At 38.9% G+C, this 25,820-nt stretch overlaps 1 protein-coding gene across 2 annotated transcripts; it reads right to left on the reverse strand.

Annotated features, from left to right (window-relative positions):
* Positions 1–509: 509 nt before the first annotated feature.
* FAM175B (family with sequence similarity 175, member B) lies at positions 510–25,259 on the reverse strand. 2 transcript variants are annotated; one of them, XM_012642451.1, is made up of 10 exons: positions 25,149–25,259; positions 20,974–21,064; positions 16,101–16,137; positions 13,583–13,649; positions 8,814–9,004; positions 7,818–7,937; positions 7,219–7,303; positions 5,542–5,656; positions 2,341–2,679; positions 1,280–1,488 (listed from the first exon to the last, which is right to left on the reverse strand). In XM_012642451.1, exons 1-10 carry the CDS (start codon positions 25,242–25,244, stop codon positions 1,469–1,471), a joined length of 1,161 nt encoding a protein of 386 aa, XP_012497905.1. In that variant the 5' UTR covers positions 25,245–25,259; the 3' UTR covers positions 1,280–1,468. The 2 variants fall into 2 exon arrangements, with proteins under 2 accessions (XP_012497904.1, XP_012497905.1); XM_012642450.1 differs by having other exon boundaries at positions 510–2,679.
* Positions 25,260–25,820: the final 561 nt, after the last annotated feature.

Below are 25,820 nucleotides of genomic sequence, written 5' to 3' on the forward strand. Positions count from 1 at the left end.
GAGGTATCGAATACAATCCTAAAAGGCTATAATTCACATATTAAAATCTGCAAACAGACTCTCAGTTTGGATTCTGCAAGAGCTACATCACTCAGCCGGAGTGACTCCCACAGGATCCGGAATACACTCGTCAGCCAGCAGATCCTCATTCTAGGATTATCCCATAATTCCTAAGACACTCTAAGAACACCAAGTTCCACAGTAGCGCAATTGCCAGGGAGTCCAGACTGAGGAGTCACTTCAAACATCATCAGTTCTTCTGAGAAAGATGCCTTTTGGGGACCTTTGCAAGATTCAATTTTATACTCAATTGATATTTAGTTCTCTAGGTGAACTGAAATAAACAATTCTACTGAAATGAGTATGACAAAAAGTTTGTGTGGAGATGAGTTTTAACGCCCTTTAAAAATTTTAAAAGCTCCATTAAGTCTACTATAAACTGCTAGAACGAGCACACTGAGGCAAGACCTTACTGGTGGATGCTGACACAGACATTAAAACAATTGTATCATGATTAAATAAGTTTTTATTGTCACATTTAACTGCTTTGTCAGATATACATCGTAGATTCCAGTATGGCATAAAAAAAATATTTTCCTGAATGTGAAAATCTCAACAGAAGAGATGGCAATGGCACTTCAAAAAAAAAAAAATTAAATTTACACTGGTGCTGAAGCTGCTTAGTAGGTAGCTGATAAAAACTGGAACACATTTGCAGACAAAGTGGTCTGCAACACTTTAAACCAAATGGCAGTGGCAGAAGGCCAACAAAACCAGGACAGTAAAACACAGACCCCCATAGAGTGAGTGGCAGTTTTAGCATTTCATTTTTCAGTCCATATTATATTGTCTAATTTAGTATTGGAACTGGAGCTCAGTGAATAAATATCTATCCTATAAAATTACTTTTTCAGACCCAGATTTTAAGCCGCTCTAACAACTTCCTTATTCTTTCAGGCTTTAAATAAGCCAAAGGAGAGGCAGTTAAACAATAAGTATTAACTTCATGGGCTGACCTTGTCACAAAACGGTGGGTCTCGTCATTTCCAAACCAGGAGTCCAACATGCTCCTGAATGTCTTAGTGGTTTCACACGTTCTGGGCAAAACTAGAAAATAAGCAGTAATTAAATAAAAATATAAGTGCATCCCAACGGAGTCTCTACACATTCTATAATTATTCCCCAAATGGCAACTTAAAAAAAAATAAGTATAGTTATTCAGATTTAAAACAAATCTTTATTCAACAAGATTCCCAAATAGTTTATTAAATGTCTTTCCTCCACAAATAAAACTAACACTAGGATTTGTCAGAAGATCTAAAAGAGTTATATCCCTTACGTATGAACTCAGCTAAATCCACCGTGTCTGGAATCTGTTCATCATAAAACTCAGGTGTGGTACATAACTCCTTTCCGTTATCCACTGCTATGTGTCCTTTAAGACTCCAGAATAGAGATCATAAACGTGCTAGTGCAACACAGTAGTCACTGTAATCCACCAAGAGAAAAATAATTAATTTATTTTATGACATACTTATTTGGATGATTACTTACTGGTAATTAGTATTTCTACATTTTTTTTTTTAAAGGCAACCATTTTAAGTGACAATACGTATCAGGCTAGTAGAAAAAGGTTGAAACAAAGCCCTCTCTTTAGATCTCACAAAGTCATGCAGACAAGAGAAGGAATACCCAATTTGTTCCAATCAGGCTTCTTGGAATTATCAAAATTTCTTTTCCGGCAAAGATGAATTTGGCTCATCATAGAAAGAAGTTCTTTGAAGGCTGCTGCTAAACTCATTTCCCTTTGAAAAAGTAAATTTCAAGGCATGATAGTGCAAGAGGTAAGTTTTTGATTTATAGAACATTTATAGACTAATTGTGCTTAGTCTCTAATTTTCAATTTATTTTAAAGAACAGAAACTACGCTGATAAGTTTCACTTTGCCTAAATTTACCAGTACATCCATGAATCGCACCAGAATTAGGACAATTTGATTATCTTAATGATTCTGTCATGAAACCTGCACAGTGCATCCGAGGGACAAGACCAGCGGATGGAGCCCCCACAAGCTCTGTGCACAAGGACTCTCTTCGTGGGAGTCAGGGTATCTGAGAAAACAGTTCTCTCCCAAGATTAAGTCCTCAAATCACTCTCTCAATAAGCAATTAAGGAAAACAGTGCTAAGTGGAGAGTTTCTTTTGTTTAGTTAAATCTGGGAGGTCTGAGTGTTCCTGGGGTCCTCCTCAGGATGTGTCATGGGTTGAGAGTCCTTTGAGTGTGAGTATTCGCTATTTGAGGGCTCCGTAGGGTCAATCAAATTTTCGTAATCACTGTCACCTGATTCTTCACCGCTGTCTCCGGCTGCTCTTTGGGAAGGAGGAAGGTCTGCCCTACTTCCAGGGTACTTCAGTCCGGCACTGGTAGACGCATAGTTGGAAGAGCCCACAGCTTGGGGTCGAGGCAGAAAGACACTCCTTTCCATGCGAGAATGGCTCAAAGTACTTTCTTGATTGTTTGGGTGAAAATCAGAATAAGGGGGAGGAGGATCAGAGGCCTCTGCATCTCCAAGTGGACTTCTACCTTCAGCTGCAAACCCAGAATAGGACATCCGAGGACTGAACACTGGTTCCAAACTTTCAGAAGGCATCTGTCTGCTCAACATTGCCTGCTGCAATCCTGGGTGAAAGCAGGAAGAATATTTTAACACTTTGTTCATTTTCACAACTTTTCATCTCAATGCATTATATGGTCAACCTGAATGTTCTGGAAAATAGCAACAAGGCAGTGAAATTGACTGTTACTATTATTTTACAATACATAGTACTTTATAATTTAAAAAATATTTCCCTAGACATTAATCCATTTAAGCACCATAACAACTTTCTGAAGTGTTATTATTACCATTATTAATATTATTGTCTCCATTATATAGGCAAACAATTAGAGTTCAGAAGGTGAAGGGATCTGACCAAGGGAATAGCAAGAAGTGGGCCCTAATAAGCAGAATGCTGGTCTTGTCATGCTAAATTCTGTGCTATTTCCCCTACCTGGGGCTCACTGAGCTCAAAGACCGTGGGGCCCGCAGGATGAAACCAAAACAATCCTTACCACCCTTTCTTTACAGGTCATGGGAATGTGAGGTTTTCCTTGAAAGCTTCACATCAAAAGCATATTCTCTTTGGAAAGCTGAGGTAGGAGAATCGCTTGAGCCCAGGAGTTTGAGACCAACCTGAGCAATGTAGCAAGACTCCATCTCTACAAAAAATTTAAAAATTAGCTGGGCGTGGTGGCACATGCCTTTAGTCCCAGCTACTCAAGAGGCTGAGATGGGATAATCCCTTGAACCCAGGAGTCTGAGGTTGCAGCAGGCTATGATAACACCGCTACACTCTAGCCCAGGCAACAGAGTAAGACCCTGTTTCAAAAAAGAAAACAAAAAACCAGGAAAACATATTTATAGCTGCCTGTCACAATACACTTATCCACCTCCTTCTTAAAAGTTTAAAAGCCCTAAAAAAAATAAATGAATAAAGGTTTAAAAGCCCTATGTTAAGTGGCTGATTTTCCAGCAACTAGACCACAATTTTACATTTCTATGAATGCTCAGAAATAGCCCACATATATCAGTTTATATAGTCTTGAATATTTCTTAAGTAATATTTTTGTCTATTACAAGGCAGGAGGATTGGTTAAGGTCAGGAGTTTGAGACCAGCCTGGGCAAAAACAAGACCCCATTTCTACTAAATATAGAAAAAATTAGCCAGGTGTAGTGGCACAAGTCTGTAGTCCCAGTTACTTGGGAGGCTGAGGCAGGAGGATGGCTTGAGCCCAGGAGTTTAAGGCTGCAGTGAGCTATGATGATGCCACTGCACTCTAGCCTGGGCAACATAGCGAGACTCTGTCTCAAAAAAAAAAAAGGAAAGAAAAAGATACACACTCATACAAATTTAGAAAATTTGCAAAGGAAAAAAGAAAATAAAAATTGCCCACAATTCTATCATCCAGATAACATTGTTAGGATTTTGGTGAAAGAGCATAGGATTTTGAGTTTTGACCTAAATTTTAACTATCAGGCCCCTACTTCCTAGCTGTGTTACTTAGTCAAGTCATTAATCCTCGCTGAACTCCAGTTTTATTATTCGGGGGTGGGTGTGTGTGTGTGTGTGTGTGTGTGTGTGTGTGTGTGCTGAACTCCAGTTTTATTATTCGGGTGTGTGTGTGTGTGTGTGTGTGTGTGTGTATCTAAAACACAGGTGACATTACCGTGTTTATACTATTTCATATTCCTAATTTTTTTTCACTCAAGATTATATATTGGGCATTAACTCAAACTTACTAAAATGGCTGTATAATATTCCATCATATTTATGTACCATAATTTTTTTTTTGGAGACAGAGTCTCACTCTGTCACCCAGGCTGGAGTGCAATGGTGCAATCATACAGCTCACTGTAACCTCCAACTCCTGGGCTCAAGTGTGTGCCACCACACCCAACTAATTTTTTAAAAAATTTTTTTGTAGAGACAGGGTCTCACTATGTTGCCTAGGCTGGTCTTGAGCTCCTGGGCTCAAGCTATTTTCCCATCTTGGCCTCCCAAAGTGCTGGGATTACAGGTATGAGCCACTGCACCCAGCCTGTACCATAATTTTTTGATTTTTATTTTTTAACTGTAAATTGACAAATTACAGTTATATATATTTAACTGTAATTTATTCAGTTAGTCTACTGTTGCTGATTCGACTATTCTAAATGCCTGTCTGTATTTCTGATTATTTCAAGAAAAATATAACAGTAAAAATAAATTGGACATCATTTACCCGGAAACATAAATTACATTTTAATTGGATTATATATATTTTTATTAAGCTAGAAAAGATTGGCCACAACTTTATCTCTTTTACCCTTGATATTACTTGCCATACGTTTTATAAATTTTACACATAGATGTTCATTCTGGTGGTGTTATAGCAAACATGTCTGTTATCATGTTGGAATTATTAGATTCTTGGGCCTAATTCTCATTCGCCCAGCTGATTCCTTTGTTTATTGGTATTCATTCATCCACAGCTACCAAAACCAGACATTTAAAGCCTTTACCATGACCCTGACTATGAATCAAACATAAAGTTAACAGAATTTTAGGTAGCTCCTTTATGTGGCTAGAATGAACACAGGACCCAGTCTCTACCTGCTAGCCTGCCAGAGTTAACTTATTAATAACCATCACGCTCACTGTAAACAGATCCCTTTGGTCAGTATACACAGAAAACTGTACCAATCACTTCTTGGGATTTATTCTAACTTCCACTTCAGCTTGACTATCTTTGGGCTTCTCTTTCTTTGTGTTTAAAAGAATTGAGGGGGATACTATGAAAAGCAACACTTCCCTTCTGGAAAAGCTTCCCTATAGAATTCCCTCCCCCAACCAGGTTAACTTGGGGCTTGGTGAGTATGGAAGAACTCATGTCATTTATTGTATAATCTGATGTTTAAAATGACATTTCCCTGATACTGGTGAATTTAATAAGAAACTTACTTCTTTCTTGTTCCTTTTCATTTTTCCTCTGAGTGATTTGTCTTCTTAATTTGTTCACTTCTGCCTGACAAGATTCAACAACTCGCTCACTCTTTTCAACATCTGCACATACTGCCTGAGGGGAAAAATGACAATGAGCCAGGTTAGCTTCAAATTCAAGCACAAGGCATTCCATAAATTCAGCATTGATTACAACCCTAGGAAAATTCCAGATTTTTGAGTTAAAAAGCAGACATACGAGGTAGAACAAAATCATAAAAGCTCAAAAGATCAGTATTGTTGTTATTCACTGATTTGCTTTCTTAACACTATTATGCTATTTAGCTTATAAATTCTTAAAAAATAAGGGTAAGATGGGAAAGATTTAATCTTTTCCCTTGATTAATCATTTTTATTGAAATGAAAGGCAATTTTTGGTACCAGTTTAGCTTACAAAGGAAGAACAAAAGATAAGACAGGAATGAGATGCTTTCAACTTTTATTTATTACCAACAACCGAAAATCAGATAAGACAGATTTATTTAACAGAAGATATTTATAATGAAGGAAAGTTGAAAAAAATTAGCTTCTAAGTCAAGGTTTAATAAAAGGTAACTATTGGAGACTACAGCTATGTAATGTAGCCATTTATAATCAGAGTACTCTATGTGACATTGGTGTTTTCAGAAAAGGCCTTATGCAATCAACAATGAAATATAACAGCCACTTTGAAGTCCCTTCACCAGTGCTGATAGTCTGAAAAGGGCACGGTCATGAATTTAGGACAAAAAGCTGTTTTTCACTGCACGTTCTTTCCATAGCAGAAATACCAGAAATTTCCAGAAAGTAGGCCAGTCACCAGTGAGCCTGTATAAAGTTCCCTATACTACCAAGTGTACAGTGACCCTAATTTGGAACACTGATACCTTTGGTGCTTTCTCCTTTGGCCCCAGGGGGAATTCAGTCTGCTTTCCTCCTTCTATTCACTGGCTTCTTCTTCCTTAAAGCCAGGTGTCCCCCAGCCTGGAAGAGCTTCTCAACTATACCACTTTCCTTCTTGCCCTCAAAGGCAAGTTCAAGGGCTCTTTTGTTCTTAGGGTTTTAGAGCAAAGTACTAGTAACAACACATCAGGGATGATGAAAAGACGTGGGAAAGTACTGTTAGCACCTAGCTCAGTATCTGGCTTATAGGAGATGTTTCCACAAATGTCAGTTGCATGAATGACTAGGAATGAACAGGCTCTGCTGGATCCTCCCACTTAATGGAGGCAGGTGGGGGCAAAGGAGTGAACTAGAACAAAGGAAGCAGAGCTGCAACAAATTATGGGTACCTTTTGATGTTGTCTGTACTTAGAATATAACTGATGGGGACAGCTGTGTTCTTAGCAACCCTTCTTTAAACACATAATACATTTATCTAGAAAAAAACACTATTACGAATGGGGCCACAAGTATTTAAAACAATAGTATTAATAACGTACTTCAGAGTCTTTACTTTAGGCACAGAATGAGTGAGGCTGGCTTTTGTCGGCTGGCATGAGTAACTACCCCAGAGATCTGATACTATTTTGGGGAAGCACATTCTGACTTTTGGACTTTAATTCATTTGTCAATTGGAAGATAATTAAAAATTAATGTAGAAGTAAAAGCATTTGGGTAATACAAATAAGATGAAAAATCAGTAAATACATCAGTTACCTGTACTTTCTCCTGAAGTGCGTTGTAAACCTGATATATTGCCCTGATGTCTTTCATTACTCCGTCCTTGTCAAAAAAGTCAGTACTTTAAGACAGAAAAAAAGGTCACAAAGTTACTATATCTGCTGAGAACTTGAAGGCATTTTTCTTATCACTTTTACCTTCATCTATTACTTAAATGTTGTGACTCCAAGATGACAATGTTTAAGCAATAATGTCCATACTACTAGAATTAAAGAGAAATAAAAAAGAACTCACATTACCAAGAAAATTTTAAAATATAATAAAGCTATACATTTTCAGTGACTATGTTTAGCTTTTAAAACATCAGAAATACATACTCTAGCCAAACTTTTGTATCAATTACAAAAAAATTGTGGTAAATGATGAAAAAATTGATAAAAAGAAATTATCTTTCGATAAGAATAAAATTTAGATATATGCTGTTGGTGTCTAGAGAATGACCTTACTGAGTTCTTCAATTTCAAAAATGTCAAACTTGATTTTACATTTCTCCATACATCTTTTAAATATTATTAACAAAAGAAATACTGTTGACAGAAGGAAGGAAAAAACTCTCATTTTACCTTTCTACTTACCCATGTTCTTTAATAACTTTGGCATAACTCTGAGAAGTATTTGGCACTGAAGACACTTTGTACTCTTGCTGGCTAGTATTGCCTAGATTGGGAATAGCAAGTGATATCCTTTGATTATACCTACAGAGAAAATTGAGAAAGAGATCATGTTAAAAGTATTGTTCTACCCTAAGAATGGGGCCTGGTAATAAGGGTCTTAGTCTCTGACATTGGTAAACTAACAGAGGGTCTCACGGAGCACCTACTTCTTCAGACAACTCAAGGATGCATGAATTAGCAATTTTTCCCTTCCCTTAAGGAGAAACGTTGACTGTAAAGTCCTTGAAAGCAAAAGTCATGTCTTATACATCGTTTGCACCCACACGGTGAATGACACAGGACTGACCCTGTTTTAAGTGTTCAAGAAATATCTACAGATTAATTAATGAAATCTTGCAAATGGCTGTTTAACAGTTAATAATTATTTTCACTGATGTTGATTTAATTTATTCTACAATAAATAAATTTCCAGAGGGAAACCTTTCTGCTATTTACAGACAGGCATGATCACATAATCACATGGATTTTTTGCTTTAACAAGTTCACAATGCAAAACCTTCATTAACCAGCAGGTGGATCAATTTTACAATTTTGTCTTTGCAATCTACGTTTTAAAATTACAATCAGACTTCTGTAGCAATAAAACTGCATTTCTACATAATAGATTATGGAGAAGCAAATGATGATTTCTAGCTATGTATTCCTAGAAGAATTTATGTATCATAAATATGTCTTGCTAATGCTTCTTGATCCAAAAACAATTTTAATTTATATAAATAACTGACAAGGAAAATATCTTCTCTAACTACAAAGATAACTAGCTAAAGAGAATTTAAAAGCTTTTCTTTAAAGGTGCTATAAAATGCACTATAATGTACATTTTCAAAGTCATGAATCTCAATTACTTGTACCAACATCTTTCCGTTTCTGTGAGGCTGGTGGGAAGGCTTTCTTTACCTTCGATTTGGTCTAAAGAGGACGTATTCTAAAGCATGAGTGGAATTGTTGGCAGTGGAGATGAAGCTGAAGAGAAGGAAGACGAGGTCGGGCACACCGAGGATGCGGGTGAGCTGCTTGTGGAGAACCTGCTCTCTGTATGACATCTGCTGCTGCGTATTGCGCCGGAATCTGTACCATCCAATAACTTTCTGCAACAAACACAGAAAAAATTGTATTTGAAGTTACATGAAATCTTACAAACTTAATTCTGAATGTATCCATAGAAACCTGTGCACACAAATGTTCATAGCAGCTTTACGTGCAATAGCCCCAAACTGAAAACAACCCAATTGTCCATCAGCAGGTAAATGGATAAACAAATTGTGGTAGAATCCATACATTGGAATTCTACCCGGTAATAAAAAGGAACAAACTACTGGTATATACTACATGGAAGAATCCCAAAATAATTAAGCTGAGTGAAAGAAGCCAAATCAAAAAAAAGAGTATATGTTATAGGATTCTATTTATATAAAATTTTAGAAAATGAAAACTAATCTATAGTGACACAAAGTAGATCAGCGGTTGACTGGAACGGGGATGGATAAGGGTGAGAAGGTGAGATTACAAAAGGGCACAAGGAAACTTTCCCAGGTGATAGATATGCTCATTGCCTTACTACGGTGATGGCTGCACGGGTACATATATACATCAAAGTGTATACTCTAAATATGTGCAGTTTATTATATGTCAATTCTACCTCAATACTCTATTTTTAAAGTTTAGCCTTTGCTGGGCACAGTGGTTCACACCTGTAATCCCAGTACTTTCGGAGGCTGAGGCAGGAGGATTGCTTGAGCCCAGGAATTGGAGACGAGCCTGGGCAACATAGTGAGACCTTGTCTCTATAAAAACTTATTAATAATAATAAAAAAAAAATTAGCCAGGCATGGTAGAGTGCACCTTTAGTCCTAGCTACTTGGGAGACTGAGGCAAGAGGATTGCTTGAGCCCAGGAGTTTGAGGCTGTAGTGAGCTATGATCATGCCACTACACTTTAGCCTGAGTGACAGAAACCCTGTCTCCAAAAAAAAAAAAAAGTAAGTTTAGCTTTGTTAGCTTGAGCCATATACCCTAACTGAACTGGCTAAAGTAAATTAAACTGACATGCTTTCTGGAAGAAAACTTCTTATAATGATTTGCTGGACATCTGGAAGACAGATGGCATAAGAGACATCTGGAAGCTTGCTAAAATGCAAATCCTCGGGCCCACCCAAATCTACAGAGTCAGAACCTCTAAGGGTAGAGTTAGGAATCTGAATTTAGGGTAAGTTTCTGAGTTTTTCTTTTGCATACTGAAATTTAAAAACTTCTGTTGTAGAAACAATTCTTTCTGAGACAGGGTCTTACTCTGTTGTTCAGGCTAGAATGCCATCATAGCTCACTGCGGTGTCATCATAGCTCACTGTAACCTCAAACTCCTGGGCTCAAGTAATCCTCCTGCCTCAGCACTTGGAGTAGCTAGGACAATGGGTGCTTGTGTATTAAAAATTTTTTTGTAAAGGCAGGGTCTTGCCATGTTCCTCAGGCTGGTCTCCAACTCCTGGCTGCAAGCGATCCTCCCACCTCAGCCTACCAAAATGCTGGAATTACAGGAGTGAGCCACCATGCCCGGCCACAATTTAATTCTTTATTAGAAGAACAATCTTCATACAGCTTCCTTCTTTGAAACAAACCCTTTGAGTAAAAATCCTGTTTTATGAAGTAAAGGCAGTTTAAAACTGTTAATGTCATATTAAAATCAACAGTAAATTTAGATTATGTTCTGGCACTCTAGCCCAGGTGACAGAGCAAGACTCTGTCTCCAAAAGAAAAAGTTAGAAGTGTTTTCCCTTCAAGAAAAAGTAGACAGAAAAACTGCCAATTGGCTAGAGCTATAGAAGTATGTGAATATGCACACTTCAGTCTAAGACCCAATACTCCATACTAAACGTAGGAATTACCTCTTCTGTAGGACTGGGCATGTCTCACGCTTTCTCTGCCTCCCTGCAAAGCCTGAACAGTACTAGCACATTGGCTGTTTTCATGAAATACTCATTGACTAACAGAATCTTGCAATGGCTATTGGATGAGTAATAGTGCTTTTCAGTTATGCCAATTCCAACTGTTCTATTCCATTTGTAATTTTTTTTCTAGCTGCCTTTTAAACAGAAACTCCATTTGTATTTTCTGAGAAGTGGGAGCCTTATTAATTTATGTCTAATATCAACTGATAGTAATCAATTTATTGTTTTGATTTTTGCCCATAGTTTTAAATAGATTCTCCTCATTCTGATCAATGAAGGATGAGATGCCAAATTGATTTGCATTGGTGCTATCTTTGATTCTACCTTTTAGACTGAACAAACAAGCTAGTTGCAAGACTACTGAGAAACTATGTCACTGAGGTTGAAAAGCCCATTTTGAATAGCTGTATTGGCTGTGATGAAGAATTATGGATATCTTTCCCTAAAATCTTATCTCTGTTGAAGTCTCACAGCCAATTTCTCACATAGACTTTCTATTTTATTTTCTATGCTAGACATTCACTTTCATTATCTGAAGCCAAAGCAATCACCCCAAAACTGAGCACATTTATCGTCTTTAGCTTACGTTCTTTTTGGCCTTATGATACTAGGATGGCTGATACAGTAATCTTTATCTATTTCAGAGCTTCTGGAAGACATAAATCCTCCTTACTTGCTTTGTTTGGCCTTTGCCTAAAACCTAAGGCCTGTGAAAACTTTATAAGCACATATGGATTCTGCCAGAACAGTAATTTAGCCCAATGACCATGCTGCACCTACTGGGGGATTTTCATACCAAAAACATTAGCCTCTATCTTAAGCCTAACATTTTAAATGTACCTTTTAGGTAGTATAACCGCCCTTTTGAGGTGAAGATATAATTTTGTACCTTTCCTGTGGAAAAAAATCCAAACTAGAATCAATTATAAAGAGCTTTTCTGTCATCTAAATATTAAATATCATCTCTGCTTTTGTGCTGCAAATTTGGATTTTTGAAAAAAAAAGCTTACAGATTTCATATTATGTATAAAGTATCACAGGAAATACAATGAAACATAAAACATAATTTTTGCCCTCAGCAAATATCATGGAACATGAAACATGATTTCCAAGTAAAGTGCAGCAACAAACTCATATCAAAGGAAAGGAACACACAAACATTTGTTTTAACACAAAGTTCTATAAAATCAAAACTACAAATCAACTTTCAACATTTTTGAGACTGTTAGCCACAGTAAAAGCAAAGTCAACTCTAGATGACAACTTATCTAGATCTACTGTGTCTCAAACAGCAAATACTAATCTAAAATATGAAAATAAGTTGGAGTCTGAGAGATGAGGCTGGACCACTAAGAGATTCCAGGATGTATACTCTTGGACAAATCACTGAAAATGAGTGCAGGACCACGTGATACCCTTCCCGTGATGCCCTTCCCACTCGGGCAGGCAGCTTACTATCACACACAAAGCCATTTCCCCTTTCTTCTGACCTACCCTTCCACAATTCCTATTCTTCCTCTTATCCTTACATGCTTTTCTTTCTTCCTTTGCATGAAATATACCCATCAGTGATACTGAGAAGGTCCTGTACATTAGAAAGGCTGTTGATTTGATCTAACTGCACTTACTCCTGACACCCTTAAACAAAGGCATTTTATTTTCTGTCTGGCAAGTTAAAAACTTTCATTGGTACTTTTTTCTCAAGTGATGACTAATAATGAATCTATTTTTCTAGAATTAATATCCCAAGGTAAAAAAAGTAAAACCTATATGTGGTACAACAGGGTAAATTATAAATGAGATTATCAGACAATACTGCAGCAATAAAACTTTGATTCAATTTCAGTTTCATTCAGACTTGCTTACCATACATAACCAGATCATATGCATATGTTGATAGAAATAATAAACACAGGACCTTTTGAAAAAACACCTGCATTCAACTTTAATTGAGCTTGAAAGAATTATATATCCAAAGATGTTTGATTGCAATTTACTTTTTTTAGACATAGTTTTCCTGATTATAAAATTAATGAATGTTTATTAAATATTTAAAAAATTATTTTTTAAATTACAAAGTAGAAAGAACCACAGAGTCAACTAACTATCGTTAACTTTCCAAATTATAGTTATTGTTTTTCTTCTGATTTTTATGTAATGGAATCATACTATAAATATTTAAGGCGGGGCACAGTGGCTCACGCCTGTAATCCTAGCACTCTGGGAGGCCGAGGTGGGCGGATTGCTCGAGGTCAGGAGTTTGAGACCAGCCTGAGCAAGAGTGAAACCCTGTCTCTATTAAAAAAAATAAAAAGAAATTAGCTAGACAACTAAAAAAATACATAGAAAAAGTTAGCCAGGCACGGTGGCACATGCCTGTAGTCCCAGCTACTCAGGAGGCTGGGGGAGGCAGTAAGATCGCTCGAGCCCAGGAGTTTGAGGTTGCTGTGAGCTAGGCTGATGCCACGGCACTCTAGCCCAGGCAAAAGAGTGAGACTCTGTCTCAAAAAAAAAAAAAAAAAAAGATATTTAAGTTTTTAAAATTAACATGCTGTAAACATTGTCTCACATTGGCAATTTACCTTTAAGATCTATTTAATAGAACTCTCACATATTAATACCAAATCTCATTGTTCCATTTTACATTTCTGTCTGGTTTTAAGTTTGAGTGATAAGATAAGGAATGATTTCCAAATCAGACTAGTTAAAAAATAGAACATACCTTTCTCCGATCTTTAAGAATCCTGTCCAGACTCTCTTCATTAACTTTGCTTGCATAATCATAAAAACTATTTAAGAGAAAAAAATATTTTATTAAAATCACATAGTACTGTGAAACGGACATGCTTAGTTATATGTGTCTCTGGGGCATCTAACCCTAAGATATAACTGTTTTCAATGGGTATATAATGAGAACTTAGTCTAAATGCTTTCCTGATACAAGGTGTCTTTTGCATCAAAGAATACTCAAGAGATTGCTACAGTCAAAAGATATTACTTCCACATGTGGAAGGTGCTGATAGCAAGTAATTACAAAATGTAGGGTTTCGAATGGCTGTGACATCTTTTCTTTGTTTCTAAGTATCAATTACTTATGGAAAAAAGATAATGCAGCAGCTCATTTTCTGAGAAATGAAGAAGGGGAAAAAAACATTTGTTGAATGCTTAATAAGACACTTGGCTGCATGCTTTCTCATGTTATTTCAGTACATTCTCCCTTCAGTGCTGGGAGGTGTTAGTTCAGCCCAACAATTCAACAAGTTTTATTCCCGATTTTTTAGATAAAGACACTGAGGTTTAAGTGACTTGCCCCAAATCACAGAACTGGTAGATAGAAGGGCTGGAATTTGAAGCCATGTCTTGGTAGCTTCAAACCTAATAACGCTCACCTCCAAACAGACCAATGTGACCGGGATCCCCTGGTGTTCAGTCTAGGTGCAATGACGTGTGGGCCTTTTCTACCACTGGTCGTGGTCCTGGGAATACTACCCCCTCTCCCACCACCATAAGCCCAGGCCTTGTAAGGCAGGAAGGAGTTCAAGGTACAGCAAGAAACACCGAATTGGGAGTCTGCTTCTCACTGTATGATGTGGGGTAAGTCACTTAACCTATCTGGCCTCCATTTCCTTTTTTTCCAAGTTGGGAATTTGGAGTAGACAGATGATTTCTCAGGTTTCTTTCAGCTCTAAGAATTATGAGTCTATGATTTAAATTCAGTTAAATCTTTGTTCTAGTACTATTCACTAACAGTATTTTAAGGGATTCCTCAGAAGGGGGAGGCAGGCACACTCAGTGAAGCTTTGAGAGTCAGGACCAAATCAGACACTTTCATGGACCAGAGAGAGGCGATGGATGAGTGGACCAGGGCCTGAATCATTTCATGCGCTCTGCGATTCCTTTCAAATGAACTGCTGCTTACCCACCTTGCTTCCCTCCTCCTCCTCCAGTTATGTGTAAATCTAAGAGAGGTGAGGTCCTCAGCTGTTCTACGGCTTTGTTCATAGATGGCCATCTCACATGTGACAGTGAATGTGACACAAGTTCCCAGGGGCTATTGGGTGCAAGGGGCTCGGTGTTCGGGCCAGCTACCGATGGGAAAGTGGTCAGGATGAAAGTTCGTAGGGAACACATAGCAGGTACAGTTAAGCAGAAGGGGCTGGAGGGTGTTAAGGAAGGAAGCACTGATCAAGAATACTGCATTGTGCTCCTGTAGGCAGTACTGGAAGGAAAGTATCGGCCTGGCTTCTGGAAGGGATAGGAAATGGGGCCTCATTGAGTTTTATGAAACACAGAGTTGAAATCATCATACCAGCCATTAAGTGGAAGGGTTTGGGACTGAGAAAGAAGGCACAGGCCTGGGCAGTGGTTTGCAGAGAATTCAGTGAAAGAGAGATACTAGACTTTCTCTCCCTCACCCTTTTCCCTTCAGACGGCTCTCTGCTATTTGCTTTCTCCCTTCTGAATGCTTCTCCTACCATTTTCCTCTTTCTGTCCTTTAGCTGGTCATAATACAGAACTGGTATACACAGTAGTCCCCCCCTTGCCCATGGTTTCACTTTCTGCAGTTTCAGTTACTCTTGGTCAACTGGGGTCTGAAAATACTTTGAGAGAGAGACCACATTTATGTAACTTTTATTACAGTAATTGTTATAATTGTTCTATTTTATTATTAGTTGTTAATCTCTCACTGTGCCTAATTTATAAATTAAACTTTATTGTAGGTATGTATATATAGGGAAAAATACAGCATATATAGGGTTTGGTATTATCTGTGGTTTTAGGCATCCACGGGGGGGTACTGGCACATATCCCCCTGCAGATAAGCGGGGGAGACCACTGTATTCACTTAAATAAACACAAAAAGAAAGCTTTATGTTCCCTTTCCTTACATTTTAAAGTTGAACACTGAACATGTATTATTCCTCTTAAAAACACTCACTAAATTATAATATTATATTTTGATTAACTTTGTTCTCTATGGTTGAAGAACCTTGATAGGCTGAAAGGGATTACTTCCATTCTAAATCACCGAGGCCACAGTTTACACCTTCCCCTTCCCCTTTTCCTAACCTAACATAGTGCCATGTACACAGCATGCAATAAATAAATGAATTTGGGTCTCCTGGGTTATACTCTCGACTTTATAGCCATAATCAGCCTCAGGCCTAAATTTGCTAGTTTTTTTTATCAATCAATCCTTTTAATAAGGACTAACGGCTACAGAGAAGGACGTGGCTTACCTAAAAAGTTTTGAACAAGGCTGATGGTTATGGATTTCTGTAATTAGAAAAGAGGAAATACATCTCAGTTAGTTAGTCATGTAAAACACAGGAAATTATAAAATAGCTCAAGATTTATTTTTTATCCCAAATCACAGATAATAAAAAGTCAGTTTTCCTCTCCCAAACAAGTGCTGCCTGCACACCAGTGAAAGCAGTGTGACTCTTAACATTTACACTAAGGTACACTTTCCCAGAACAAAGGAACCTGGAGAATTAAAGTTCTATTTCCATTTGTCCATGCATGATGAGCACACATCTGAAAGCTTTTATTCAGGGACATGCAGCTATTGTGTGCCTTGCTCAATCTTACCTATTTAAACAAAGTATAATAAGAAAAAGTAACCACTTATTGGAAGCATTTAATAAAGGTTCCTAAAAGCTGTGAGGGCAACCTAGGGAGAGAAGGACCTTAACCACCCCACCATCAATAACCAACTAACAACTCATGACAACTTGGGCCAGGTGTTTTGAAGGGGAAGGAACTCTGGAAGTCTGTTAACCCTTTCAAAGACGGACAGTACTGAGGGAAATAGTCATTTATAAGGCAGACTGTAACAGCTTCTGAAAAGTTGCTGTGATTAAGCAGAGTGAACAATTTCTTTAGGCTCATCAGGGGGCTTAGGTTCTGGGTTTCTTTATAAGACCATGAGACTAATTGACCATTCAATTCTATTAATCACATTCTCCTAGAGAGTGACTCATTGCCTGCTGGTTTAAAAAGCCATAGCACCAGAGTTCCAGGCTGTAATTTTAACTCAATTAAAATGAAACCACAGCCTTCAAGGACATGGTGCTATGCCCATTAACTTCTGTATTTGTGTTAATGCTGCCAAAACACATGCATAAATGCAATATTTCCACAGGAAAGAAAAGCTCATTTGCCTAACTATACAAATAAGGAAACCTCATCTAGAAATATTTCCTTCTTTTATCACTAAAAATGATACAATATAACATCATAAGTTATTCCAGAGATACTGTTAGTAATCAGGATACAGAAAATATGTAGCAAAAATATTACCTGGAGTTCAGGGAAAAGAAAAACTCAACTTCTACTTTAAAGGGAAGAATATTTTGAATTTTTTTGCATTTTCCCCCTTTTAAAAAAACTTTAATAGATTTAGGTGGTACACGTTGCATTTTGTTACATGCATATATTGTATAGTGGTGAAGTCTGGGCTTTTAGTGTACCCATTACCTGAATAGTGTACATTGTGGCCCATAGGTAATTTTTCATCCCTCAGCCCTCCCATCCTTCCCCCTGTTGGGTCTCCAATGTCCATTATACCACTCTGTGTGCCCTTGTATAGCCACAGTTTAGCTCCCCCTTCTAAGTGAGAATATGCGGCATTTATTTTTCTGTTCAAAAGGAAAGAATATTTTGTTTAATGAAATCCCTGAAGTGCTGAACTCTGAATGCACACACCTGTTACCAATCCACCCTAGCAGTTTCCGTCATGATTTACAACGTGGATTAGCAGCACACTAAAGACATGCTCTAGATACCATGTGGTGTTTTCTGAAGGAAGTTAAAGCTTTCTAAGCTTTTTTGCAATACTAAGCACTCCATGGAAAAAACAGGGCTATGGCCTCAAACATGAAAAAGCTGCAGATTGGAATGAAGTTGGAGGACACATTAACTGACAGGTGGATCTTTGGAAACAGGCAGAGGTTAGGCAGCCTCGCCTGGGATTTCCAGAGTTTCCCGTGCCTCAATAGCGCATCCACATAGTAGACTCCTCTCCACGGACATACGGCTCCCTGCACACAGGTCTTTAACAACCCCTACCATGCAGTACTGTTGTTCTTGCTTCTCTTCCTAGTGGGTGAGTCCAATACTTCCTCTCCTTCCCCCTTCCATTTTTTCCAATGATTGTTACTGCATCTCCTCATTAACTAAGGACCCTTGTCTGTTGCTGCCTCCGCTCTATCACTCCTAGAACTAAGGAGGACAGCTCTGCTTAAAGTGAGCTAGCACCAGCTTTTTATATTAATATGTATTCAAAACAAAATGCAGACATTTTGTGTTGAAAATGTGATACTCCATATCAAGTCATCCTATTGCAGAGAGTAAGGTAAAAGGTGTCTGTGCATGAAGTTAGACATTTACAACAAATAATAAATGTGGTCAATTTATTTTACTTAAAACATCTTATTCTAGAGGTTAAGCTATGCCAGAGAATCTCTTCACACTACTGGTAGTGAATCCTGCTCAAAGCACTTTCCCTTATGTTTGACCTTTCAACCCATGTTTTCCAGAGTCCATGGTTTATGTTTTTGGTTTTTTTTTTTTTGAGACAGAGTCTTGCTCTGTTGCCCAGGCTAGCTAGAGTGCCATGGTGTCAGCCTAGCTCACAGCAACCTCAAACTCCTGCCTCAGCCTCCCAAGTAGTGGGGACTACAGGCGCACACCACCACATCCTGCTAATTTTTTCTATTTTTAGTAGAGATGGGGTATTGCTCTTGCTCAGGCTGGTCTTGAACTCCTGATCTCAAGTGATCCTGTCACCTCGGCCTCCCAGAGTGCTAGGATTACAAGTGTGAGTCACTGGGCCTGGCTGTTTTTGGATGTTTTTATTTTTAAAAGAAAAACATTACAATGGTGACAACATATTTAAGATAATATTAGCGAACACTTTGTCAATGAGATGCCTAATCATTTCAATGATCTGAATGTTGCTAATAAATTAAAGATTGTACAGCAAGAGATGGTTGTCATGGCACTATATTAACTGGCACGCTCTATTGATTGTTATTTCTCCATGTCTACAATACCATGAAAACTGGTATTTACTGTGGTGTATGAATCAAAGGATCAGTACATTATGCTATGTAGAATTTTAATTATTTTACCATTCTATTTCTTTAAAAATAAATAAATAGCCAGAATATTCATCAAAAGTGCTATTTTTGTGATCACGCCAGATGAGAGAGCGCTTACTTTCATGGCTTTCTGTCAGTTAACTGCATCTGGCAATTTAACCTTCATCCACCAGATTAATTTTGAAAACCCATGTGCAAATAATAAATAACTGCACAGATGTCCTATGAAACAAAATTCTGTTTTAGGACTTTAAGGAATTAAGCAAAACAAAAACAAAAATCCCTCAATGAAAAACGAGCTATACTCTGTCCACATATCAAGTCTTAGTAAGTCAACAACATGGGGAGTAGGTTGAGTGGGTTTTACAGCTTTGATCCTTTAGGACTGCCATCCCCAATCCCCAGGCTGTAGCCCAGTACTGGTCTGTGGCCTGTTAGGAAAACAGGGCTGCACATCACTGCCTGAGCTCTGTCTTCCCCTGCCCCACCCTTCATGCCACCCCCCAACTGACCCTCCACCCCACGGAAAAAATTGTCTTCCATGAAACTGATCCCTGGTGCTAAAAAGGTTGGGGACCACTGCTTTAGGAGACAGTTCAGTCTCTTTTTTTTCTCCAACCCTAACCCCACCTCAAACCTCACCCTTGCCCCCTAACCCGTGTACTAGAAGGCAATCAGAACAGGCTTGGAATTGATGACTTGCTTCCAACATGACCTAACCTGCCTGCCGTATTTCAAACCACAAACCACTCATCTTCACGCATTCTATATTTTAGTCATGTAGAATCAGGGGAGATCCCTCGCAAGTTTTATACACTCCTTACTCTGTGTTCCCTTGAATATACTGCTCACTGGCCCTAGGTTCACCTCCTTGCTGACATCTTTACTGATTTCCCCACTAGCAGTTTTTCTCTCAACTCTGGACACTTACAGGATTGTCTTTATTCCTTTCTTACAGCACTCATCTTGCACTGTCTGGTATTTCTTCATACCTGTCCTACCCCTGGAAGGCAGGGATGATTCTGAGTATTCCTCTCATGCCCAGCACATGCTCCACACATAGAAGTTCTTCAACAAATGTTTGCTGCATAAATAAATGAAATGTTCCTTGCTTTCTTCTATCAGAATGTGCTGTTAGTGATCTCCCTGAGGTGCACCTGAAAGGACTATGATCACTATTTATCAAAAGGAGACTGATAGAAAGAGAGTAGATCCATCTATAAAGATTCCTTCCTCTTCTTCTTCAGCAATCTCCCCCAAAGTGGCTATTTGGCTTATGTGTCAGAAGCCTGTGTAGGTTTAACAAATATCCCATACAAACAAGCGTGAACGCCTTTGCTGGATGCCTCTAGGAAAGAGTGGCACAACATATCCATTGCTTATAGTATGAGGTGATACTGGCAATGGGAAGAGCCTAATTTGCAAACTTGAGATTCACTGTTTTTTGAGACAGGGTCTTGCTCTGTTGTCCAGGCTAGAATGCAGTGGCGTCATCACAGCTCACTGCAACCTCAAACTTCTGGGCTCAAGCGATCCTCCTGCCTCAGCCTCCCAAGTAGCTGGGACTACAGGTGCATGCCACCATGCCCAGCTAATTTTTCTATTTTTTGTAAAGATAGGGTCTTACTATATTGCTCAGGCTGGTCTTGAACCCCTGGCCTCAACTGATCCTCCTGCCTTGGCCTCCCAAAGTGCCAGGATTATAGGCATGAGCCACCATACCCGGCCTTCACTGTGGTTTTGAAAAGACTATCAGTCAAATGGTCACACAGCAATTTGGTTAAGTCAGAGCTAGTCAGCTAGTGAATAATAGGAGACCTACATGTACACCTATGCATTGTAAATTTACACTGACTTATAAAAACATCTCATATAATTTATAGTGCAAATAATTTTAGTTTTTTTTACATGCACTCTTTTAATCCTTTAGATTAAAGTTAGTTAAGGGCCGAAGAACAGTATTATACACAAAAAGGATATTTCTAAGGTCAATGATAAATTCACTTACCAATTACTTGCAGAAATTCTGTGTTGCTGATTTGTGAGTCACTGATGCTAAAGGTTTCCTCTTGTCTTACCTCTCCCAGCAAAAATCCTTCCTAAAAGAAACAAAAAAATAGTTGCAGACTAAAAATAAAGATGATTTTTACCGAAATTAAGAGGAATTGAGGACATATGACTTTATAATAATTTCAACAATAATCCAAATAAGCTTGCCACTATTCTATAAACCAAGTAGACTCGAGCAATCTGAGGGTACCTATAATTGGATTGTTTGAAAAAAGAATTCCGTAACAAGATAAAATATTATTTTAATCCCTTTAAGTCTTCCCTATTTTTTGAAGTAAAAATAAGTAGAGTGAATTCATCACCTAAATCATAAGTCTCATAACCAATGTCGAAAAAGCTCAAGAAGCAGAAACATTCCAAAGTTGTTTTCTTGAAACAGCATAAAATTTATTTGTTTTAAAAACACTACTAATAATGAAAGGATAAAGAAGTTAATACAATGACAACTACGTGCTATTGTAGAGGCAGGCAGAGAAAATAAGGATTTCAGCAAATGAATTTCCTATCATTTACATGAAAATTTTTCTTTAATAAATGCAGAGGTTAATTCATTAACACCTTTGGAGAACATATACCAACCACAATCAATTCTGGATTACTTGGCATATTACCTACCATTTGAGTATTTGCTGTCATGTTCAGCACAAGCACAGTTGGAGAAGATATACCCTAAATGTCAAAATAACTTCCTTTAGAGAGTAAATTGATAAGCTGTCCTGGAATCTCTCTCCCCAGACACCCACATGGCTTAGTCCTTCCCTTCATTTAGGTCTTCACTCACACGGCACTTATCAGCGAGGCCTTGCCTGACCAACATAACGGAAACAGCATCTGCCAGGCACTCTCTCCTCTTTGCCCTGCATTCTTTTTCTTCTTAGTCTTCTTACTATACACCATATTGCATATTTATATAAATGAATACATTTATTTATTATCCCCTGCTAAAATGTAAGCTCCGTGAGAGCAGGGACTTTGTGCTTGTTTACTGCTGTATTTCAGCACCTAGCACAGTGTCTATCACCTAGTATAGGTACTCAACAAATACTGGATGAATAAATTTGTTGAAACAATGCCCTTATACTATACCCTTCTATTCTGGGTTGATCATTCAAATCAATTAAAGAAGTTTCCTAGTTTAAAAACATTTCCATGTGGGGGTGAGGGGAGAGACAGATGCTTTACAGCCTAGTTTTTGTATTTGATTTGGGGAGGAGGAGTGTCCTAAAATACTAAATCATCATGTACAGGGTATCTTAAACTTGAGAAATATACAGATTCTCTTAAAAAAAAAAATTCTTGGCCGGGCGTGGTGGTTCACATCTGTGGTCCTAGCACTCTGGGAGGCCAAGGCGGGTGGATCGTTTGAGCTCGGGAGTTCAAGACCAGCCTGAGCAACAGTGGGACCCCGTCTCTACCGAACATAGAAGGAAATTAATTGGACAGCTAAAAATATATAGAAAAAATTAGCCAGGCATGGTGGCACGTGCCTGTGGTCCCAGCTGCCCGGGAGGCTGAGGCAGGAGGATCGCTTGAGGCCAGGAGTTTGAGGTTGCTATGAGCTGGGCTGATGCCATGGCATTCTGGCCCGGGCAACAGAGTGAGACTCTGTCTCAAAAAAAAAAAAAAAAAAAAAAAAATTCTTTCAGACCCAAAGGAGTACCTATGACTACTAGTTTGAGAAATACCAACTAAATAAGCTTGTTTTACCCTCTGAAAGTCTTTCAATTATGAGTTCTCACCACAAAAGAAGTTTTAGCTTGTAACAAGCAAAAAAAAAAAAACGTTTTTAAAATCAAAGTGAAAAAACAATTTAATATTCCCACAGAACCTTAGACATTGAGAACATAGATAGATTCCTAGTGTTCTATAGTCCAGGATTGCCAGATTTAGCAAAAAAATATATAGGACACCAATTAAATCTGAATTTCAGATAAAAAAATAATTTTTATATAAGATATGGGCTACACTTATACTAAAAATTACTTGCTATTTATCTAAAATTCAAATTTAACTGAGTGACCTGTATTTTATCTGGTAACCTTACAATAGTCCTCAGTGTGAGAAACAGTGATATAAATCTACAATGACATCAAGACATTCTAAAGCCAAGCACAAAACGAGTGTTTATTTATCTGTTGTTCTGGATTATCTAAACTACTGTTACTTCATAGCAGGGGTAGGCAAACTACAGTGTGAGCGCTAAATCCAGCCCAACGTCTGTTAGTGTATGGCCTGCAAGCTAAGAATGGTTTCTACATTTTTAAATGGTTGTAAAAAAAACAGAAATATTTCATGAAATGTGAAAATTATATGAAATTCAAGTTTCAGTGTCTATAAATAAAGTTTTATTGGACTATTGTCACCTTCATTCTTTTACTGTCTGTAGCTGCTTTCTCCCTACAACAGGAGAGTTGAGTAATTGCTATAGAAACCATATAGCTTGCAAAGCCTAAAAAATTTATTATCTAGCCCTTTACAGAAAAAGTTTGCTCACCCCAGCTCTATAGAATAATGAGTGATTTTAAATTAATTTCTTGCCTGGACGAAAGTTATGTACCACAAAAGTAAATTGTTGGTTCTTCAACTTTAAAATTGAAATTATTTTCAGGTTTCCCACACCTGCAATTGTGGTAAGGTTAATATAACCAGGCATGGTTATATAAAACACAGTTGCAAACTATTGGCATTGGTGAAAATTTCCTTGAACAGAGTAGATATTGAGGGGCTATCTCTTTAATTAATAACAATCTAATTAATACAGCCATCTCACTGAAGTTTGTAGAAAAACTTCATTTTTCAACAGGTAGCTGCTTATTCTTACAATAATCTTGCTTTATGCATAAATTGTGATACTACTAGGCACTCTAAGAAATAAACAGGGTAAAGAAGCATCACTGAACCCATATTTAATAGTCCCTGGACACTAGGGGTATCACAAGCCACCTACATATGGAACTGCATCACATTATTAAATAACTGGCTGCAGTACCACAGGCCATAGTGTCCAAAGTTGCCTCTGGAAAAGCCCATGTTGCATATATTCCTATCATTAACCTCTACCATCAACATTGAAGAGATGAAAGGTACAATAATTTAATTCCATTGAATTTACTAATGGAATCACCTCTCTGTGAAATCAGTTTTTATTAATGGAAGCTAAGACTGCTGACATCAAACCAAATCCTGTTCCTCCTTCTGCAGCATATCATTTTGCTTTGTAATGACAACCACGAAAAACCACACACATTTAATGAATTTGAATAATTCACTATTATCATTTAAAATAATCCCCCAATTTGATGGGTAAATTAAATACTCCCTTTAAGAGAAAAATTATCTAGTTTCACAAAGAATTTCCAACCAGAGGCCAGTGACATTAAAAGACAATTCGAAAATAAAGACATTGAAAAAGAAAGGCTTTGCTCCCCCTGTGGGCTCCAAAGCCTATGCATTTCCGATCACTCAATCGTGGGCCTGTCACTTCCCTATTTTCCTGTGGTCTTAGAACATTCGCCAAAGAACTAAACATGCAACTTCAGGGAAATGCAAATAGACCCTGCACCTAATGCTCCTGTTTACATTCTCCATTTTCCATCGGGGCGAAGAAAATACACAACCGTGTCTAACAAGTATGAATAGTGACAGCCATGGTTTTACTCGTTGCACCCGACGACAACATGTGAGACCAGCGGGCGGGGCTGAGTGCCTCGCCTCCTAAACTAAAAGCCCGGCCTCTGAACTCCTTCCCGACCCCGGTAGCCCCTCATTAAGTCTAGAACCCTCATAGTCAGGGAGGGGCAGGCACTCGGTTTCCACCAAGTGACTCCTGACACTGCGGGAGGAGGCAGGCGGGACAGCTTTGCTGGACCAGAGACGTAGTCCCGGGACAGCCAGGCGTCGGAGGGCGCCAAGCGAGGGGCCCCATCCCGGGGGCGAAAGAGCCTCGGGAGTCAGGAGTTCGCCGGGGGCGGGAGCCGCCCCGGTCACTGGCTCCTCTGGCCGGCCCTGGTGCCCGGGGGTCGAGCCGCAAGCGGTCCCGGCTTGGCCGCAAGCGCCGGCCTAATGCGGAGGCTAAAAGCCTCCAGCGGCCGCGGCGGGGGGCCCGGCACCTACGTGGTCCGCGTTGCTGTTGGCGCTGTGGAAACACACAGCGCTGAAGGTGTAGCCCGAAATGGAAGCCGCCATGATGGAAATCTCCAACTCCCCCATCAAGCCCCGCGGCGGGCGCACAGCCTTCCGGCCGGCCCCACCCCTCAGCATCCTGGGAAATGGAGTCTGCGGCGGCGGCGGCCGCAGCCGAGAGGCCGAGCGCCTGGCGATGAGGGCTCAGACAGGCCAATTTTCGCAATCGAAAGGATCTAGGCACTGTAACCTTCGCAGGGGTGTCTCTTCCGGCACGCCTCAGACAACACGTCCTCTGTATGGCCCTTGACAGTTTCCCGAAACAGTTCTTTCCCTTTGCAAATCAAGCTCTTAACGTGAGAAACAAACACCGAACTCGAGGGTAAAAGCAGGGAGATGATTCAGGCCATTGAATAGTGTAGGGTTGGACACAGGAGTAACATGATGCGATATCAGTTTTAACATGACCACTCTGGATGCAAAGTTAAGACTATAGTCCGGGGGTCTGAGGGATGAGGGGGGAAGAGGGAAAAGCGAGGTCATCACCACAGCCCAGAGGGCCACCTCCCTTTCTCTGACACCCTACACTTGATCAGCTAGCACAATCTTCAAAATATACCCAGAACCCTATAATTCACCACCAGCACATCTACAACCCTGGTC

The sequence above is a fragment of the Propithecus coquereli genome, unplaced genomic scaffold, assembly GCF_000956105.1.
Source record: "Propithecus coquereli isolate 6110/MARCELLA unplaced genomic scaffold, Pcoq_1.0 Scaffold179, whole genome shotgun sequence".
Taxonomy (NCBI): Eukaryota; Metazoa; Chordata; class Mammalia; order Primates; family Indriidae; genus Propithecus; species Propithecus coquereli.

What these genes read in the sequence shown, in the direction of transcription:
- FAM175B (XM_012642450.1), bottom strand. Translation starts at nt 25,244, where the DNA reads ATGGGGGAGTTGGAGATTTCCATCATGGCGGCTTCCATTTCGGGCTAC. An exon ending in TTCTTAAAGATCGGAGAAAG is followed by an intron (nt 9,005 to 13,582) that starts GTATGTTCTATT and finishes TGTTTGTTGCAG; the next exon opens with AAAGTTATTGGATGGTACAG. An exon ending in TGAAAAGGAACAAGAAAGAA is followed by an intron (nt 2,680 to 5,541) that starts GTAAGTTTCTTA and finishes GCTTTCACCCAG; the next exon opens with GATTGCAGCAGGCAATGTTG.